This window comes from Corvus moneduloides, chromosome 10, assembly GCF_009650955.1.
Source record: "Corvus moneduloides isolate bCorMon1 chromosome 10, bCorMon1.pri, whole genome shotgun sequence".
Lineage (NCBI taxonomy): Eukaryota > Metazoa > Chordata > Aves > Passeriformes > Corvidae > Corvus > Corvus moneduloides.
In genome coordinates this window covers 27,043,309-27,064,578 of record NC_045485.1, presented here as the reverse complement: position 1 = coordinate 27,064,578, position 21,270 = coordinate 27,043,309, and the positions used below count along the sequence as shown (strand labels likewise).

General features: G+C 45.3%; 1 protein-coding gene across 11 annotated transcripts in view; it reads right to left on the bottom strand.

Moving 5' to 3' along the window:
- The window catches only part of PLCH1 (phospholipase C eta 1), a 57,916-nt gene that overhangs the window by 11,844 nt on the left and 24,802 nt on the right, over positions 1-21,270 (bottom strand). For 4 of the 11 annotated variants that reach the window (XM_032119921.1, XM_032119923.1, XM_032119922.1 and 1 more), the window contains 12 exons: positions 15,955-16,101; positions 15,364-15,607; positions 13,998-14,127; positions 12,260-12,430; positions 10,293-10,386; positions 8,142-8,345; positions 6,902-7,022; positions 5,876-6,047; positions 4,265-4,372; positions 3,532-3,693; positions 1,817-1,834; positions 1,500-1,571 (listed from right to left, as the gene is read on the bottom strand). In XM_032119921.1, the coding sequence (XP_031975812.1) occupies positions 1,500-1,571; positions 1,817-1,834; positions 3,532-3,693; positions 4,265-4,372; positions 5,876-6,047; positions 6,902-7,022; positions 8,142-8,345; positions 10,293-10,386; positions 12,260-12,430; positions 13,998-14,127; positions 15,364-15,607; positions 15,955-16,101 (1,643 nt within the window). Of the gene's footprint in view, positions 1-1,499; positions 1,572-1,816; positions 1,835-3,531; positions 3,694-4,264; positions 4,373-5,875; positions 6,048-6,901; positions 7,023-8,141; positions 8,346-10,292; positions 10,387-12,259; positions 12,431-13,997; positions 14,128-15,363; positions 15,608-15,954; positions 16,102-19,422; positions 19,983-21,270 lie in introns of those variants that run through there. The other 7 variants (XM_032119925.1, XM_032119931.1, XM_032119930.1 and 4 more) reach the window with 6 other exon arrangements.

Below are 21,270 nucleotides of genomic sequence, written 5' to 3'. Positions count from 1 at the left end.
GATCATTCTATATCTGCAAAATATCCATAGTAACCAGTCTTCCCAGGCATCCCTTCAGCTGGAAAGGCATCAGGGGGCAGTTACGGGATGTCCCTGTTGCCTCAGCCTACAATACAGTCACTGTTTTTAAAAAAATCTGTATACACCCTTATTTTTTTCAGCAGAGGTGAAACGAACTGGCTTTCCAACCTGCTACATCCATTAGGATAACTAGCTGAAGTAATTAAATTATTGACAGACTTTCCAGCCCTTGGCATAACCAGCAGATTCCAGTGGCTGACGTTTGCCTGTGACATCTCACTCCAGCAGCAAGCACAGGGTGCTGTGGGCAGTGCCCACCCTCAGGGACCACAGGCACTTGGAGCTCTCACCACACCCTGAGTGAGTAACCTGCACTGAGCTGAAGGTGCTCAAGGAAACACAGCACTTCAAACTGATGTAAGCTTGGAACGGAAGTGTAAATACAGTCTGATACAGTCTGCTTAGGGAATTTTTGATGGCTCCTAGCTGGCTTCAGGGCAGATGGACTGATGGCTGATTAAATTCTTTGGAATGTCTCTTAATCATAAAAAACTGCTCAGATTATCAATCCCAGAGTTTGCTGCAGCCCTCACCATGGCTAGCATAGACCAAGAACAGCAGGGTCTGGCAGGCTGGGGCAGAGGGGCTGCTGGTGGCACAGGGACTGGGCTGCAGAGCTGCCCCTCTGCTCAGTCACCCACTCTAGGGCGCTCACTGACTCCAGGAGGAAGGAAGCTGGCAGCTGGATCAGCTCAGGCTGAGGCTGTAAATCCAAGGCTCAACAAGGCACTGTGGGAGTGTGGGAATAGGGCAGGCAGATGACAGGAGCACATTTGTCAGGATATAGGAACGGGAGGAAACGTGTGCACTGTCCTTCGTGGGGGCTGCTCCGTGCCCAGCTGTGAAATGAGAGCTCTCAGCTCCTGCCTGGGTCGGTGCAGACATCACTGAAGAGCAGCAGAGCAGGCAGCCCGCCCCAGCAGCTGCACAAACATAACCAGGACATGGAAACCAGGAAGAGATCAGGGAAGAACACATCTGCACAGAGCAGGAGCACAGAGCCAGCACTTGCCCACAGCAGCCCCTGGGAGCAGGGACAGTCCCAGCATGGTACTGCCCAGGGTGGGACACAGCAAAACTGGGCTCTGACTGAAGCAGACACCGTCAGCTGTGTGGGAAACAAGATATGCCAAGACATTTGTCTATGCTGCTCTTCTGCTGCTTCAAGTTTGATCAGAAAATCAGCAATTCCACAGCACAAGTAAAGGTGGTATTTTAGTCATGTGAGATGTTTTTGTTCATCCTTAAAGGTTCTCAATCTTCTGAACAGTATTAAGACACCAAGTGTGATCACACAGGCTCCCTCCTCACTGCCCCCATGCCCACCAAGCTTGTCTGGAGCAGTAAAACACTGCCAGGGTCTCTGGAATGCTGCCAGTCCCAGAACAGCAACCTGAGCTCTCATTTATTCCACTCACCTTGTGTTTACCAAAGTTGCCCATTAATGATCGACCGTGAGACTTTTTTCCTCCTTCTTTTGTGTCCAGGTTCTGTGCAGAGAAAGTGCAATAAAAAGTGTAACTAGATACCTTCAGAAATGTCTTTAAAGAGTCTGCTACAGTCTCTAAAAGACAGAATTTCAACCTCATACAAGTTCTTGTGCGTCAGCCATGTTCACTACCATGAAAGTACAGTTATTGCAAATGAGACAAAGTGAGTTAAAGTCTGATCTGTGCACACAAATTGAAATCCAAAATCTCATTGCAGGACTTTTCTAATTTCTTTGTCTACTTACTTGTTTAGAATCCTCTAACTGTAAAGAAAAATATTAACATTAGCACTCAAGACAACAACAAACCATGTAGAAAAAGCAGTCTAGCAAAACCAGGCAAGAAACAACAAACCAAGACGTCTGAGTGCTCTTGAAAGCAGCCACAAAGGAAAAGGGGAGAGGAAAAAGAATCTCCTAGCAGATAAATGTGGACTTTTCATAGGCAGCCTGCAGGCTGAGTTTCACATTGCCAGCCATGCCCCTAGACATCAGCTGGATAATTCCTGGCAGCATCTCGCTTCTTCTGTCAGGAACACACAGCTCTTCATCTTCTGAAGAGCAAAACAAAACTGAAGAATATTCCCCTAGCATTTCAGCTGGGTGAGTACTTCAGTGCTATGAACTCCAGCTACTCCCTGTTCAGTGCTGAGCTGGAGTCACTCTGGGCTTTCATGACAGTGAGGGCACTGGGGGCCCAGCAAAATCAATAACCTGTGTTCAGAGATTTGCTCAGAGCTCAGGCTGGAAGTCTCTGTAACATGTAGAAAGAATCTTTAGCAGATTTTTATTTCATTTAATAGCAATTCTTTGGGAAAATCAAAGGCAGATCAGTAAAGAAGGAATATAAATGACCAGTAAAAAAATAGGAAAATATCCCAACTGCTCCCTTTCTGGTCCATCAATTACACAGTAACTCCCAGAAAAGAGCTCTGTGACAGCACTACTCAAAGGCAGCTCATGAGCCACACAAGCACTAAAGCAGCATGATGTTTAACCAGTTAGTTTTTTCCCATCTAGTTCAACACTGCTATAAACTAATCTTCCAATTGTTTTAACTTATTATCCCTAGTCATTCAGCTCTGAATTTCTTTGAGACCCTTGGAAAAAACAACCTTCACATGGGTCACAGCAGGGGAAGAGATCTCTAAATGTTCCTTCATAAATTAAAATAAATCAATGAGAAAATTCCAGCACTTTGTATTACCTGACAGATGTTTGAATAATGCACTGGCATTACTGGAGGATCTCAGTATTCTGGTCATGTGGATGACATGTGATGGGCAATCTCAGGTGTCACATCCAACCCCCCGATGGAAATTTGCATTCTTTAACCAAGACTGCCTCAAATGCTCTCCAGGGGCCAGTCCCTTCCCCAATACCAGGGAGCCTGTCAAATGCAATTACCTCAACACAAAATGAAACTGAAATGCTCTCCTCTGACCATATTTACTGATATGAGGAGTCTGCTCTCTGCAATCCCACTTTTCTGACCTTGGAGGCCAAAAGGAACCAGCAAAGTGACTGGGTCATGCTGCAAAGCCAGTCTGAAATAACCCCTCTCCTGGGGCAGATGCTTCATCCTTCACTCTTACAGCCCCTTCCCAGCACAGCAAAACCTTCCCCAGACACCTCAAGCAGCAGCACAGGCCAAGGGAGTTTTCTGTCATCAAGGAAGGCTTCAGGGAAAAGTCTCCCAGGGCCAGTTTTGGAAAAACTGACAGGGAATACATAAACCCCATGGAGTGGGAAGACATGCAAAAAGCAGAGCTACACACACATGACCCTTCTGGCTACACTGGTTCCAGAGCAGGCACATCTCCACAGAAAATTCACTCTGTATTTAATGTCCCTGGAGTTTGCATCCAGTTCCTAAGCTCTTGGCTCTCTCATCTGAAGCACTGTGCAACACATGGCCCTGTCCAATCCTCACAGGGGCTGCGAAGGGAGAGCCCACGTACCTGCTTCAGGTTCACATTGAAACTCTGGTGAGTTGCCTTCAGCAGGGCTCTCACAGTGAAGCTGTCAGGATCCTCTTTGTCCCTGATTTGGGATTCTTTTAGCAGAGATTCCAGTTTTGTTCGTATAAAAGATTCCACCTGGTGCTGAGTTGCACCATTACCCTGAAAGACACCAGGAAACCCAGCTCGAGTAGACGCTCAAGTCCACCCCATTGCACACTGAGGGTCACACATTTCCTTCCTCTGCAAGAAAAGACTTCTTGCCTAATCCTGCCTGATTCTGCTCTTCTACCTGTGGTTTAACTGCCCTTTCCCTTCTCCTTTTCCCCTCAGTCCTCCCAACACAGCTCACAGAGCCCCCCAAGACCCCCCCACAGACCTGGCCATGGGCTCTCTCTGCCTCACAGCTCTCACAAGCCCCACCTTCTCTTCCAGAAGAGCATGAATTCTCAGCTAATGCACTTAGAGACAACCTAAACATTAGATTCCTGCTCCAAACAGTTAAAAAAGGAAGCACTTCCTGTTAATAGTCATCCAGACTATACAGACTCAAACCAGTCTCTTACATAAGGCACTTCAAGTAAAAATGAATCCTATGGAACAGCATGAACCTGACACAGGAATTAAAAACTTAGAAATTAAAAACTCTGCTAACAACTGTAAGTAGGACATGGAGTGTGCATGTAAGAAATGCAGAGCTGTCACACTCTGGGAGCTGACTGTGTGCACATACAAAGCAGGGCTTTAACTTGCAGTCATCCTCAATTTCATCAGCACTGTCCTCTTCTGAAACTTCTCCTTCCTCAGCATCTGCTCCAAGGCTGCAGGGCAACTTCTTACCCTAAAATGAGGAAAAACACACCCCCAGTAAATGTGCATGTGGTCAGTGTTAGTTACTGCACCCAGTCTGATCCTCTTGCTTTACCAACTGCTCCTAAATAAATCACCTACTAAACTTCTGTGATATTGCTTCAGTGCACAGAAATGTTCTCAGCCTACCTGCTTCATCAGTGGGAGACAGGAATGACATTCAAGATGCAGAAGATTGATTTTTAGGCTGCATTTTGAAATTAATAATGCTGCTGCTAATGAGTGGGTCAAATTCACTTCATGTTGGTACCTTTACACTGGCTTAAATCCATGAGTGTTATTAGAATGACTCTTTATATACGCTTACAGGATGAAAATGATGCCATTATTTGAAATTGTTTGGCTAGTGAATCAATACTGCCTTTCAAAGGAAAATGTACAAAAAGAGCAAAAACAACAGCAAAAAGATGAGAAGCTGGCTTACTTCTCAACAAGGTACTGATTCCTAAGTCTGATTTTATCTTTTCCAATAGAGCTGCTTAAATTGAGCAGGAGATGGGAGACAGAGCTTTGTGCAGGGATCCTGTGATGCTCGAGATAGAATTTCTCATTCTGAAAACAGCTCAGCTCCACAGCAGTCTGCACCCACAGGGCTCCAGCAGTGAGAGCTGGAGGATCACACTGAAATTACAACCTCAGATGTGCTGAAAAGCCAGCTCAGAAGCTGAGGTAAGAACCCAGAACACCCAGCCTCTCCCACCTTTCGTGCAGTGCCCTGGGATTTCTCATGTGAGTGACATTACACACAACTCCCTGTGGATCCCTCAAACACCAGCCCCACGTTTGCACAGTTCATTAACCAGCAGCTACCCCAGAAAACCGGCGCAGTGAAATGCAAAATCACGGCTGAGCACTCAAAGGGCTTCTAATTCAGGGTCAGCTCTGTACTGTGCCCTGCAGGGTGTTCAAACTAACATCAGACTGGAACTGTGAATCCCTGTAGCCAGACTGATACCAAGGAGAGAGGGAGAACCAGAGTTTCCTGAGAGTTCACACAAAGTAATTGCCCCCAGGTGTCTGGGTAAATGAGACAATCTAATAGGGCAGAACTCTATTAATCATCCTCTCAGAGGTCTGCCTTGTGCCTCTTTCCTGTTCTATCCATCCTGGCCTTTGAAATTCCTTTCAGAGCAAATCGGTTTGGACTGAGAGGCTCACACAATTAATCCTGCACAGAGCACCTACTCCAGGGCTCCGGGGCCTCCTCCAGCTCCTCCTGAGCTGCTCCTCTCCCACAAACACGGCAGATGGACCATGAACAGAGCTCCACTCCATGAACCACAGCTCAGAGCTGGGTGAGGGGAAAGGCAGGAAATCTTCACTTTTCTGTCACTCCAAAGTACTTTGTCCAAGGAAGGACTGTCAGATAACGTTTAGATACTAAAGGGGTATGGACTGGTCCTCCAAAGAAAATCTACAATAAATATCACAAGCTGACTTTGTTGCATTCTGAACATGCCCAGCAGCAAGTTACCTTCACTAGAATTTTCCCTTTTAAATCCTGAGGGCTGGGAAGCTGTCTGCGATCTCCAGTGCTCACAGATGACAAGTCCAGTTTGTCACCAAATATCTCCTTCAGGTACTGGGCAATCTTCTTTTGCTGTTGAATACTGCAGTGGTTTTCAATGGACAGTATCACTGGAAACCTGGAAACAAACCCCCAGACACTGTCACAGCTGTGTGAGGAGAGACAACACCTGTGGATGGAACAGCTGAGTTCTTCCACAAATTTGCCCCACTGCTTTCTAACCTCTTGGTAGCCCAAGGGTTCTATGACAAGGAACCCCACACCAACCCCACACCAAATGAAGAACCACCTCCTTTAGTTCTGAAAGTAACACCTCATATTTCTCATCAATAACACCAAACTTTTGGGCTTGGTTGTTTTTTTCCCACACATCCACTGTTGGGTGTTTTTTTTTAAATAAAGAGAAGGAAGTATTTTCCTTTTATTCTCTTAGACTACTCAAAATTCTCTACACCCACTCATGATTTGAGACTGCTGGGTGTATGTGTATATATATATATGGTTTAAGTCCACAGTTTTCATAATAAACTGTTATAAAGCACCATGGCAAATCAAACAGATTCAGAACACTATCCCACACCTCAGTATTTCCTCACACTACACATGTGACAGCTTTTCAATTTTCTTGCTGAAATAAAGTATTTTCAGTAGGTAGAGAACATCACAGTATTGATTTTTCAGGAGAACTTCCCTGTGGATGCGAGTGGGAAGTTCTATCGGAAGATATTCAGCAGTGTCAGACTGTCCAAAGCCTTACTGAGTTTAAGAGCACCAAAGGTTCAACTCAGGCAGAGCTCTCTCTCTCAATTGATGGGAAGAACAATAACCACAACATGGGCAATAAACAGGGCAACAGAATCAACCCTAATGTGTTTAAAGGAATATTTGCACTCCCTGGGCTTGATGGTTGTTTCCCATGTGGGATTAACTACGGAAAAACAGGTGTAGCTTCAAAGCTGGCTCCACACTTACTCATTTTTGATGAAGGCGTATTTATTGATGGTTTCTGCCACGTCCCGGAAGAGGATTTTGGAAGTCAGGGTGTAGCCATGGTGCACCACGGGCTCCCCATCCGGGCCATCCCAGCAATCCACTGTCAAGACCAGAAAAGTCAGACATTAAGAGATGTCTCTGATCTCAACCATTCCTGTGCTCCTGCTGCCAGCAGAGCTCACCTGCTCAACCATGCCGGGGCCAACGAGGTTCATCCCACCTCTTGCCACCTCTCACTCCATCTCCTCTGACCTGCCAGCTGAGCTCAGACTAACACGACAGTCAGTCAGAGGAGAATTCTGCATCCTAGAACTGTTTTTTCCCTTGTATTAAATTGAGGTTTTTTTCCTCATATATAAAACTACAAAGTGTAATAGGTCAAATAACCTTTACAGCTATCTTGGGAAAGCAGTTTTTGCTTCTGAAGACAAACTATTTAAAAAGAATTTATCTTTTCCCACTCCCAATTTAACTTGCAGCTTTATAACTGATTGTATGAAGAGTAGCATCAAATCCAGCACATGTAGAATGGACCAGCATAAGAATGCTTTTCCTAAGGAACGCCTGTACCCTGAATTTGCACCAAACTTGTCACTGCTGTTGCCTCTACAGGCAGTTAAACTTCCCAAGGAGAAAGCTGCAGAGCTATTCCCCAGGCTCTGAAGTAGCTGCGATAGCTTTGAGGTCAAGCAAAATAATGCTGCTGAGTGTTCTGCAGAAGGCAATTGCCCAATTTTCTCAGGTTCATTTTCTCTAATTAATTTTTAAATAGAGATTAACAATATTTTTTCTCCAGATGACTTTTTGTAATGCTAGTCATAAAAAATTAATATTGAGTCTAACTTTTTCAAAAGATTTCATTTATTTCTGGAAAAGAAAAATACAAATACTAATCTAAAAATACGAATGTTTTGTTATTATTTAAATCATGCAGAGCTTAAACAAAAATCCAGTGTGATCTCCACGCTCCCCCATGGCAGGGGGCTGGAACTGGATGATCTTTAGAACCCCTTCCAACCCCGACCATTCTGTGATTCTCTGGTGCCTGCGGTGCTTGCCCAAGGTGATCATGTGTAACAGAAAAATTCAGTTTTGAGTGGTCAGAAAGCGCTGCAGTGCCTGAGCCAGCCCAGCATCGTGCTGGGTGTTTGGCCCTGGCCTCGTGCCCGGAGCAGCAGCCCCCGGAGCAGCAGCCCCCGGAGCAGCAGCCCCAGCCCACCTTCGACGCAGCGGCAGCCGGCCTGCAGCACCCGCGCGTACATCTCGGCCCGCGACTGCGACAGCAGCTGGTCCCCGCTCAGGTACGTGTTGTGGGACGAGGCGATGAAGTAGTGGCACAGGGGCTGCTCCATGTCCTGGTGCACCTCGCGGTGCAGGGGGTTGGACACCTCGCACACCGGGCTGCGCATGAAGCTGGTGAAGCCTGGGGGACAGAGGGACACGTCAGCCATGGGCAGGAAACGGGCACGGACACGGCAGGGAGAACACTCCGAGCTCCTGCCAAAGCTGAGGATCAGCGGATACGGGCTCTGGGACAGAGTGGAGGCAAACTGACTCGGAAGCAAATGCCTTGTTCTTAAGAGAGCTCCTTGCTGGCACTCCTGGGCTGTGAACGGCAGTGCCCTGAGTGAGTGTGGGGACACACAAGGCAGCAGCCACCCAAAGGAGCACCGTGGATCAGCAGCCAAGTCACTGACCCAGCCATCTTCGCTTCACAGTCTTCTTCTTTCTGCAAGCTTATTCAAGAAGATGGTACTTGATTTATAACCCTCTAAATGAGAGCAGCACTAAACAGAAAGTTCTAAAAATACCTCTTTTAAGAATGAAACATGTATAATATTTGCAAAGGACAGTGCAAACAATACCAGCCCTGAAAGCACCTCAGAGATAAAAGCAGCAGCAGCAGGTTAAGAGGAGCAGAAATGCTTGCAGAAATATTTTTTAAGTGTCACTGCTTGTTTGTTTTACTTTCCTCATTTCAGCTGGAGTGCAGCACCCTGGGTCACATCAGAAGCTTGTTGAAGGGAGGCCATACCCAGGATTTAAATACCATGTGGAGGAAGATTCCTACTTCCCCCTCTGACACTGAACTGTGCCATAAATCAAATCCCTCCTGATGGGAGAGAATTTTCTAAAAGTCCTTGCAAGGAGTTTCAAAGATAAACCGAGACTCTTCCTGGAGTTTCAATGCTGCCGGATAGTTGTTTATGAAGTCTTATCAGAGGAACAGAGCCACCAGCGTGACCCAGGTACAGCGTAGAGCACAGAAAAGCAGGAGTGGAGTCTAATTATCAAGATTTACATGGCCTTTTAAAGATAATTTAACCAATAGTTACTAAAAACCTATATTATTTTCACTTTCCTACCAATTATTCAGTAACACAGGCAGGAACTGCAGAATTCTCTATCCAATCATCCCAAGCTACTTTTACTGCAGAACATGGAGTAGTAAGAGAAGGAGAAGAAGGTTTAGAGAACAATAACAATCCTCCATTTTGATATTTTTTACTCTTACCTATTTACTACAAAGAGAACCCCAAAACCTCTAAATTTTTCACCCTGTGACAATCTTACACAGTAGTCTATCACCTAATTCACACCACTTTATTCTCTAGTTCTTGTCTGATCGTTCCAAGGTTGGAGGTTAAAACAGCGTTGTTCAGGGGGGTAAGAACCCTTAAAAACAGGCAGAGAAATATTCTCAGCACTCTGGGTTCCTACACCCCTCCCCAAATCACCATGTACATTATGCTGCTCCATGGAAGCTTCCTTCTGGGCAAAGGAACTCACCATGGCATTTAATCTATTTCATCCCAGCTCTGAGTCTGATTTGATACTAAATTGGATTCTGAGTAAACATACAATTTGCAATTGTGAATCAGGTATTAAATTGCATTTGTGAATGTGTGAATCAGGTATTAAAACCCACTGAAAATGCAACTATCCATACTTTATTTCACAGAAGCATAAATGAATGGATTGTGCAGGATCCCAGATCTCCAGAGCAAGGGCAGAATGAACACTTGGCTTTCATTACCTCACTGGGAGCAGGCTATAACATAAACTACATGGCACAGGACAGTTTGTGTTTGCCTTACAAACACAAAGCGAGCAATAAATCCCCACAGCCTCAGGCATCCATCCCCACTCCTGGAGGATGGCTGTGATGGATGGCTGGAGAGCTGCTGCCTCACCCCACCTACTCACATCTCCCCCGGGCTCACAAAAATGCACCCACGCTCCCAACTGTTGATCCAGGGGACTTTGTGTCACAGGCTAACAGCAAAAGCCTCACCAAAACACCATCAAAGCACTTCTACTCCACTGCAGTGCAGCAAGACAAAACTCACTCTGGCATCAAAACTTTTACCTTCAATCCCAAGAACATTTTGCTTCTTGTTTTCTTCTGACACTTCAAACTTCTGTATAATGTCCAGACAATATTCTGGTGTCACATTATTCATCTGCACAAAAACAACAGTGGTGGTACACTTACTTTTAATGCCATGTCACCAGCATGTGAAAATCTGCTTAACTTGGAGGAGACAAATAGGAGTGAGAGATAGCCATCAATTAAAACCTATGACATTTTAGTCACAAGATTAAAATTAGCTGTTTAGCAGCCTTAATAGTTGTACTGGCCAATACTGCTGAAATGAGAACTATCACTTTATATTCTTTAATATAATCTTCTTAGACATGCAAAAAGATTTGGCAGGGTCTGATTTCATTTTCATGCATTTTCCACTCCTATGATTTCATTACTTCCAAGGGAGTCCACTATAATACACAGGCTAGGAGAGAAATAATTAAATTCTGAAATGAAAAACAGCAGCTTTTCTGAAACAAATAGGAATTTTGTCAACAGCTTCAGCTAGCCCACAGCTGAGGTTCTAACTGATTTGTGGGGCACTTACAAGAAGACACTTATATTTCCTTCAGAACTAAAGGAAAGAAGCAGCTTCCATCACCCATCTCATCTTTCCTCACTGCCTTGAGTTGCAGAGAACCAAAGGGAGAATGAGGACTGGGTGGATTTCATTTCTCCACGACCAACACCACAGAAAGACAACACTGGCACTCAGACCTCTGGCACTTGTGCCATCATCCTGTTCACTGTTTGTACGTCCCAGATAAGCCAACCATCCTAAGATGCTGCAGGAATTACACGGGATAATAGAAAAAAGAACAATTCAGTAGAAAAAAATAACTGATTATCCTTGCTCAAGTTGGTGTTTGATTGCAAACACTGCTCAGAGCAGGCCCTGTTCTGGCACGAGCTGGCTCAAAATAACTTTTCAATTATCCCTCATGGCTTCTTGCTGGCCCACTGTGGGGTTCTCACGTGCTCTAGGAATGAAAATGTCTAATCTAGTCCAAAGATGCATCTGCTGGGGAAGTCCACTCATTTGTGCTTTTTTAATTGCAGCTGGAGAGATGATAACTTTGGCTACTCATTTTTCTGTTACAATTTAAAGTACTCCACTAAAAATAATATGGGGTGTTCTCCTAAACAGGGAGTTCTCCTAAAAAAGAAGCCAGTTTAGCAAGCTAACAAAAACCCCAACCCGCTTTTGTTCTGTCCTCAGGCTGCAGAATATTGAACATCGTGCCAAAGGAGTAGCAGATGGAGCAGGACAGACTGTCCACAGATTTCCAAGCATCCAGACAACAGCAAAACCAAAATGCTGTTTGGGTGAGGGCACTGGGGAGCTGCCTCCTGGCTGGGAGCACGATCAGCTTTTGAGGCAATGCTGCCCTGCCCCAGGATGTTGTTGGCACTGGGCACATTCAGGGGGATCTCCCTGATCTCCCAATGCTGGGTTCTGCGAAGGGGCACAGGAGGGCAAGGAGCTTCCAACCTGCCCAGCCAACAGGTTCATCTCCAGGAGCTGCTGGTTTCACTTTTTTTATGGTTTGCTTTTGGAGCAATGCTGAGCAGAGCAGCTCCCCAGACAGCTCTGCCCACTCAGTGTTCTCAGGAGGACACACAGAGCAAAAAGAGGATGCAGAATGTCAGACCTGACTGTCAGCTCGGGGTTTCTGCTCCCTCAGGAGTTCCAGAATGTCCTTGTACACTCCCCTGTCACGTGTTCCTCTTCCTGCTCCAGCTCCCTGAGCACCCTCTCACACCACTATCCTGGGCACTTCAAAAACCATCCAAAGGAGCTCCAACACTTTCTAGAAGCATTTCAAAAAACAGTAAAACCTTCAGAATTCTCTTCTGTTACATCTGTGCTTTGCCCTCCACCCCAAGTTAATATTTTCCATAAGATCCTTTCCCTACCCTGGAATGTGAGTACATGGCCATAGACATGGATGCAGATATTGCCATACCTTCTGTTCCACCTTCAGAAACTGGGCAAGCTCTTCAGCAGTGAGATGATCTTTCTTGTCACTGTAGCTTAAGAGCAGTAGGTAGAGATCTCGACGCAGGGACATCATCTTGTAAAACACAGAGAATTCTTCAAAGTTCAGGGTTCCTTGGTTCTCATCTGTGTCTGCCTCCTAAGAGGTAAAGGCACTCAGGTAAACATGCTCCATACAGGAGAAATCAGGGAATAAAACAGATCAAGACTTGTGTACAGCAACAGAAATCTAATAAATTCTAGTCTGCAAGACTGTTCAGACACAAATTCTAACACGCTAAAATAACTGTAAAATTATATCATCATCTCTTGGGTTTTTGGTGAAAGCAGTTACTAAACTAAAGCCACAGATTCCCTATGAGACTCTAGTCTCCTTCTTTAATTTCAGATTTATTTCCCCCATAAAGAGGGTCACCCTGGACTTTTTTCTGATCTCTTGCCCTCCTGTATGCCCTGCAGTTAACCTGGATTAAAACACAGCAACAGGCATAACAATATCACCCCATGGCTTCCCCAACAACAGCCTGGTGTCTTAAAACATTCAGGACAACATCAGAGTCTTAAACGCACATTAATTTAATCTGCAGCACTCTCAGCCCCAGCAGCACTCTGCAGAGGGGACAACTCTGCAGCAGCACTGAGACTCCACACCAAAATATACACCCGACATCTCCAGTCTTGATTTTCTGTTTCTCCTCAGAGGTAGGAAGAGAAGAAAACAGTACTTATCACACACTAATACAAGCTTTTTCCTGTGAACATCTGCCTAAGAGGATTGCTTTGGATTTTCAAAACAAGGAATATATTCTGGAGAACGCTGGCAGGCACTGTGTGGGTCTCCATGCAAACAAGAACTGCAAACTCCTATCACAGCAAGTCAGCTGAGAGGAAAAGAATTCCCAGCTAAATGGTGTTGAATGGCATTTTTAATCATTATATCTATTACATGCCTTTATGACATCTATAATCTGTGGGAACAAGTATAACCCAAATTCATCTCTGCAACACCGCTCCACCAGATTCCAGACTCCAGGTGTTTGGGAGTAACTCCAGACTCCAAAGATGTATCTCTAATGGGGATTTTATGCCAGACAAACAAAGTACTTTTGACCATAGAAGATTCTTCAACTTTCCCGTGTTTTACAGCAAACCAGCTTTGAGCTGGTACTGGTTTGGAAAAGTGAAGACAACATTTTCTGCTCTCCATTGTGTCCTTGGCTTATCTTTCCTTTCCTACAGTAAACACAAGGACAGGTGGAAAACGAGAACTGTTTTCAGACAACAGAAGTAAAAAATTGTTTCTAAATCAATCAAATTGAAATGGCTAAATATGAGGAAATCGTTAAAGAAAACCTCATTTCTTGCATAAAGCCAGTTTCTATTAAATAATTTTCCCCAAAGGAAATGAAAAAATATTTCAATAGCAACAGAGTAACTTCATTGTCCATCAATGTCAGCATTGAACAATTCAGTTCACAGAGCTGAAGCCAACAATGCAGCTGAACGAGTAACACTGATAACTTGTATTCTGTGTGCTCCTTGTCATTTAAACAATGTCCTGATGCCTCTGTCTAAAAAAAGGTAAGACTTTGAAAAAGCCTGTGAGGTGCTGGAAAGAACAGGGATTTTAGTCCCAAGCTGCAGATCCCGCTCTGGATCTGCCCAGAAATGGACCTTCACTGGCCCAGTCCTCCCCAGGCACCGACCTGGAACATCTGCCGGACCTTCCTGCGGGGCAGGTTCACGTTCAGCTTGTGCATCAGCTGGTGGATCTCCTCGATGTTCAGCAGCCCGTCCCCGTTCTTGTCAGCCTCCTCAAAGGTCTGCTTCACCCAGCTGCCAGCATGTCAAGGACAGGCACCACAGGTGATCTCTTCACAGAGAAGGGAGGCAGGGCAGCTCAGGAAAGAATCCTTTTTGCCCCTGCCCTCACTACAGCTCGGTCAAATGCTTAAAACCAGAACTGGTTTATGGCAATTATTTACAGCTCAGTTCACAACACCAGCCCCTCTGCACTCCCATTTCTGCTACTGATTCCTCCCCTGAGAATGTGCTCTAAAGTTTTCAAATATTGCTGGGCTTACTCTGGGATCTTCTTCCACCTCTCTCTTCATTCTACCTGAGCTTCACTTCCCAACCAGCACCTTTCACCCCCTCCTTGCACAAATATCCCTCAGCACCTCCTGCTAAGTTCTTGCAGTAGCTGGGAGTGGTACAGAGTCATTCTGTGTGCAGTCTCCCAGCTGCCACACTGGATAAAACAAAGAGGACTTGCAGCAATGTTTCACCAGGAGAGAAGATACAGCAGATAGGAGCAGCTCAGAAAAGTCATGGTTAAATATAGCAACCTGAGGACATGTGCAACAGAGCATGCAATACAACCCCAATGGACCTGTGCCTGCTGTGGATCAGAATCAAACAAGGGAGATAAAAATACCTGAAATATGTATATTCTCCAGGAGTATTTACAAGTGACTGCTGGAGATTTCCACGAGGCAGAAGAATAGCCAGGTTACAGTTTTAATTAAGATGGCCTTGGGTTTGGGGTTTTTTTTGTTTAGGGAGAGGAGTGTTCTTTGTGTATAACATTTTAGTCAGCTCTGTTGTTAAAAAAAAGGCACACGAAGAAAATATTCAGTGGACATGAGGTTCACTTTGGCTACTGGTCTACACCAAACATTTAAGAGCTTTAAAGATTTGTGCTCCTGACAAACAATAAAGGCTGGGAAGGACACAGACATCTGACTTACGTGAGAGAAGCAGAGATGGCCAGGAGTTACTGAGATATTGAGATACCTAGAAATAACTGGTTTGCCCCTTCAAAAAGGAATTAATTAACAAAATGCAAGCCTATCGCCTGACTCCCATGCAGTTTGATCCAGTCCCTAAGGCACAGCCCATGTTTTATCACACACATAAGTGTCCATGTCAAACCCATTGCTCAGGTTTCCATTGCATTCAGTGGAAGGGTTTTGGTCACTTAATAGGAGGTGAAAGGACACCCTGTGCTGAAGTGACTAAAGCCAAGGCAGGAATATGAACCAGGATGAAGGCCCAGCTCTCAAAGGATACTGATTGTGCGTTCTCTGGCGCTTGGCGAGCGAGTCCTCATCGCTGATCCCGGCCATGAGGTACTTCAGCCCCGTGATCCAGGTGCGAGCTTCCTCCGGGTTGGATGTGATCAGGTCCAGGGTCTCCAGGTGGTTGCCATGGTAAATGGTGAAGCAGCAGCTGGGGTCGAAGCTCCCCTCGGCGTGGCGGTGGAAGATCTCCGACTGCCGGCCCTCGCTGACTTTGTAAATGGAGTCGATGACAACTGGGGGGAAAGGGAAACAAAAGGACACGCTGGGACAGCCAGCCAGCCTCTTCCTGCTTCTAACAATTCTGAGTTATTCAGGCTCAGAGGCATTAAACTTTATTAATGTTACATCTTCACATCCAAAAGCCCTGTTGGACTGAAGGTTTTCCTTGCCATGGCTGTGCCAAGTGCCGGCTGCCCCAGAGGCTCCGAGTGCTCCCTGGAACATCACGGGGCTGAGGCTACAGAAAGGGAGCAGGAGAGACAGACACCAAGTGTCTCCCATCAGTCCATGAGTCCCTGCATAGCTCTGTAATTCACATTCTAATACTGAACTGATATTAGAAGGAACATGAGGAGTTTACTTTTTGCCTTTTCGCTCTTCCGGGAGGGCCTCCATCGGATGCAGGTCCTGTGCTCGTCCAGGTAGAAGAGACGGACCAGCCCCTTGGTTCCACTCTTCAGCTTCACCATCTGCGTCCCAGACTGCATCACACTCATGCATCTTTCAACTGTGAGGCAGAGCAGAATAAATTCAACTGAGCAGCCACTTCATCCACTAATGACATGACTAACGGGCTTCCAGCATCTGCCAGGCACACAACAGTTCCGACCTGAACCTCGAATGACAGAAAGTGGGCAGTGCTGGGAGACTACTCCTTCTTCACTGCCACCTTCTCCACACAGGAAAATGGAACAGATCATCTGTCAGGACACCCTCATGACAAAGGAGGCAAAGAAAGCTTTAATCTATGTTGAAGAAAAGTATTCTCTGGTTGTTCCACGCTTTTCTTATTTACATTTTTTTATATTACTACACACAGTTCTGTAATTTTAAACCCCAGCACTCCATGTATTTGGACTGGTGAGATGCTCATCCAAACCCCACAGTCCTTTGGGCTCAGTAACCCTGGAGTTTGTCCCTCGTGCTGTGACACTGGCAGAGCTGCCCACAGAATGACACAGACACGCATTCACACCCTCTCCATGCTGCCACTGACCTTTGAGCACACACTGGGATGATTTCCTTTTATCCACCCATCCCATCCGGATGATAAGGCTTTTTTCCCCCTCTGTGTTTTGACTAAAATAAACCCATTTCTTCCATTTCATCTCACATCTTCCCTCCTGCAGCCTTCCAAACACGAGGATCAAGATAACATTTCCTCTTGATCTCAGTATATATCCATGCTCTTAAATTACCTTCTGGTTTTATCCATTCACAGCCTCTCCTCACCTGGTATCACTCCAAATTCGCCTCCCTGGGTGATTTGTTTACACTCTGGCTGGCTCCCAAATAAACTCTCTGGGTCTGTCTTTATTTCTTATCACCCTTCCTCTCTCCAGCACTTCTCTCTGCAGTGCTCCTCAGTGTCACAGCAAAGACTAACCCACACTCCCACTCCTCTCTGCCAGAGCTGGGATTTATTTATTCTCCCAGCTCCCAATAGCTCTGACACACTCACAGGCAGTCAGAGCAGCACCTACACAGTGGGCAAACCAGGGATGAACAGTCCTTGGCACTGGAATAACCTCCCCTGGCTCCCTCACACACGGGGAGCCTGCAAGGCAAACCCCAAATGGAATAAAACACATCAGAAGGAGCCTTTTCCCTGAACTGTCTTTCTTAGAGGAAAGAGGGGACTGAGGTTGAGCTGAACAGAACCAAACTCTTCTGAAAGCATCACGTGAGTGCAATAAATGTGTCCTTTATTGTGTCCATAAATAATGGCACTCCCTGGACCAGCACACGCACTGAATGAAGGTGAGCTTGGAAGGGCTTTAAGGTAAACCACCAATGTGACATAAATCAAGCTAGAAGGAGATGTTACACCATATCCACATGTTGGCTGGGGTAGCAGTAACTTGGATCTATCTGAAGATGCACAAAGAACCAGGAAGACAAACCTTTATTCCACGAGGGATGGAAAACTCAGAACCTGAGAGAAGGAAGAGGAACTGAAGCAAAAACAGTCTCTAAAACTCCCTAGCTACATCCGTACAGGAATGCCTTTTCTTGGCAGACCCAGCCTTTCCCTGTGGAAATGAGTTTAGGTCAGGTTTGCCTTGGGTCCCTACCAAAACAAACACGGCTTGTCCCAGCACAGAAATGAGGTCCTCCCTGTGTCTGTGGATACACAAACGTGCCCTGCTCCATCAGCCTGGCACACACACCACCAGCACCTTTTGATTTCACTAATAAAGAGATCACTTCCAGCACGGCTTTAGCTCACTAAGAGGTTTAGCAACAAGCTACTCAACACAGAAAATCTGTTTCTTTGCACTTAAGGTTAGCAGTTACTGGTGAAAGTCTTACAAAAAGAACTAATTCTCACATAAGTCTCTCTATTAGCATCAGCTCAGTTGGCAGAGAAAAAATCCCAGCCTGGTTTCACTAAGATGAGGACAGCCAGCAAAAGGCAGAAGGGAGAAGACTGCATTTATTCAATATAAGAAAAGCAGAGAATGGGCCACAGTCACGTAACTGCAGCCAACAAAACCGTGGGGGAAAATAAGAAACATAAAAAGCAATCCAGTTCCTTCTTCACCATTTCAACTGCGTAAACATTTCTACATCACATTTGTAATTGTTATCGGTGCAGTCACATTCACGCTTCAGGCAGACTTCAGTTGTAGGGAATAGATTTTAAAACACTTTCTTTCACAGAGTGGAAGAAACCCAGTTCCTGCCCAATAGCTCAACAGCCTCCACTTCCCAAACCCCACCTGCAGTAGGTCCAGTGCCCCAGGAAGCACCATCTTTGCTGCTTGTGCTTTCCCAATTCCAAGGAAATACCGTGGGAATTCAAACATTTAAAGAATAGTAACATGTAAGAGAGTTCATGGCATCATTCCTGCTGTGTAGGTGTTAATAACAAGGACTCCACGTTCAAGAAGGGACTGGGGTAATGGAAATGCCACAGCAATCATGGGCCGACTGGATTTCAGCTCTGCAAACCATTTACAAAACACCCCATCCTCCCCTTCAGGCTATTTATAAAATATAAGCACGCAAATAAAAAAGGTCTTTTTCGAATCTATTCTCAGTATGCTAATGCCAGTCCCTTGCCAGACACCACACATTAGCATCTGAATCAGGGAAGGTATTGTGCAGGGCAGAATAAAGCTCCAGAAGAGCAGTTCAGGAAGGATTTCACTAAGGAATAGGGAAGCTGGTTCCAGAAAAACATCTAATCCTGTAGATAAATCAGGAATACAAAGTAAATGAAGCAGCTTCTCAATGCAGACATAGATTAAAATTTGAGGAAGCAAGACATGTTTCCCATTAAAAGATTTTTTTTTAATACAAGGACTAGCCGTGCATTTTTTGCCCAAAGTCTGAAAATTAATTAGGTTAAACTAGAACATGATGTAGTTTATGTTATAAGATCAAAGAAAATTAATCTGGAAGATTAAATTAAAAATTATGTCTATGCAATGTATAAGGAAGGTGTCCCTGCCCACCGCAGGGGGTTGGAACTGGGTGGTCTTCAAGGTCCCTTCCAACCCAAACCATTCCATGATTCTATGATATTTAAAGCTTTAATTTAAAATTTAAAAACCCTGAATACTACAGTCACTTCTGTTTCCAGAGTTATGCAAACTTGACAGTCTAAAATCATCCCAACAGACAGCCTAGAGTTTAATGGGATTTAATAATGAAAGACCAGTCTACTTTTTTTCCTCCCAAAATAACCCTTTAAAGCAATACAGACCTGAATTCACATAGCACCTTTTAATCCTTAGTTCAGCCATGAGAATCACTCCTAACAGCACAAACCTCTCCTCTGGGGAGGAACTGCTCTGTAGCCAAGGGTAAACCAGATACAAACCCATCTGTGCCAGCTCGACCTTCTCTGGAGTGGCCACGCTGCCCAGCACGTGGTAGACCTCGGAAGCCAGCAGGAGAGCCATGGAGCCCTGGGCAGTGGGATGCTCCTGAGGTGCGGGATGCCGGGCAGATGCTGTTGGTCCTGCTGCCCACGCTGCTCTGGCCGCTGACTGAGCCGGCTGCTGCCGGGCACTCTGAGCCACAGCTCTGGCCGCTCCAGAAGCGCTAATCCCCCAAATCAGCCCGTGCTACCCTCCATCCCCTCGCCTCTAATCCAGCCCTGTGCCCTCGGGTTTAATGACCAGGGAATGGCCCAGCATCAGCCCCACCAGAATCCCTGCAAAACCTCCCGGCGCCGCTCCCGGGCCACGGCCATTCCCTCGATCCCGAGGAGCTGGGAATTCCTCCGATTTGATTCAATTCCCAGCAGTCACAGTGATGAGGACACATCTGCCTGCTCTTGTGCCTCACCACAAAGACTTCAGGTTGTGCAGGACCCTACAGTTGATACCGGAAGGAAATCATTTAGGGAATTAAGACATTACACTGAGCAGCATTTTCAGACAAACAGAAGAGCATTTTGCTACACAGGGCACATCCCAGCAGTGAAGCAAACACCCCCTCCCATAAAACATGTTCTCCAAAGTTAAATAAATATCCTGGCCATTTTTTGCTGCTGTATTTTAGGGTTCAGTTATTCAAGAAAACACTGTTACCTAAGCATTAGCAGCAACTCTATTGCCAAGAGTCTACAGCAAAATCTTGATGGAACGCAGGTTTTGGGTGAACTTATTTCCTTTTTTAGTGAGTTTCAGCAAAATTTCACTGAAAAAACATTCTCTTTTTTCCAGCACTGCATTCAAAGAACCCTTTCTTGCAAAGAGATGTTAACTGTTTGAACACATAAAAGCTCCAGAGGTCCCTGCACACACTTCATTCTGTGGCTCCTCTGCACTAAGGCACATGCAGGGGCAAAGTCTCAGCTAAATAAATCTGATGCTTCTCCTAAGTTTACTCCACAGGGGCATCAGCTCCCCCTGAGCACCATCTCACCCCCATCTCCATCAGCCTCTGAGAGGCAGCACAACAAAGCTGCCAGAGCAGGTACATCAGGCTTTAAGCAATTATTATTATTTTATTAGTTATTCATTCCTCACTTGAGGACAGCCAGTAAAAGCTATTTTTGCAAGGGGCAGAGTGTGTGACGTGCTACATGCAAACAGTTCAGGTGTGCACAGCAAACCCTTAGTAAATTAATAGAATTAGCCTTTAACAAACCAAATACAGCTCAATGTGAATATATTTAATAGTTTTAGGAACAGTGTCCTGTAACTGAGCATTAAGGTTACACCACTCTTATGAGACAGATCATTTTTCTTTAAAATCAAAGATCGAAACAAATTTCTTATTGCTGTCCACAAACAGTTCTTTTGCTTTCCTGTTATACTACTGCATGTTAAGAAATTAATATTTCAAAGTGCAACCAAATGACAAAAGGTCTGGTCTCGTCTTGCTTTTATGGACTTACTGTTACAGCCATCTGACAAAACAAAAAGATTAAAAAAGGTATAAAGAGCATTACCAAACACTGAGAACTATAATTATGAAAGAGGATATAAACTGGGTTTCTAAACGATGGGCATCAACTGCATTAAGCCAACATTAAGCTTGAAGAGATAAAAGGAACCCATAAAATACAGGAGTTACTTTTATAACTGCAGCAGCACCTCTTCTGCCCTGCATGCAGTATTTTGGGGTTTACTACGTATTTTGTGAAGGGTTGTCAAGCCCTGGCACAGCTGCCTAGGGCAGTGGTGGGGTCTCTGTCCCTGGAAATGTTTGAAAACCA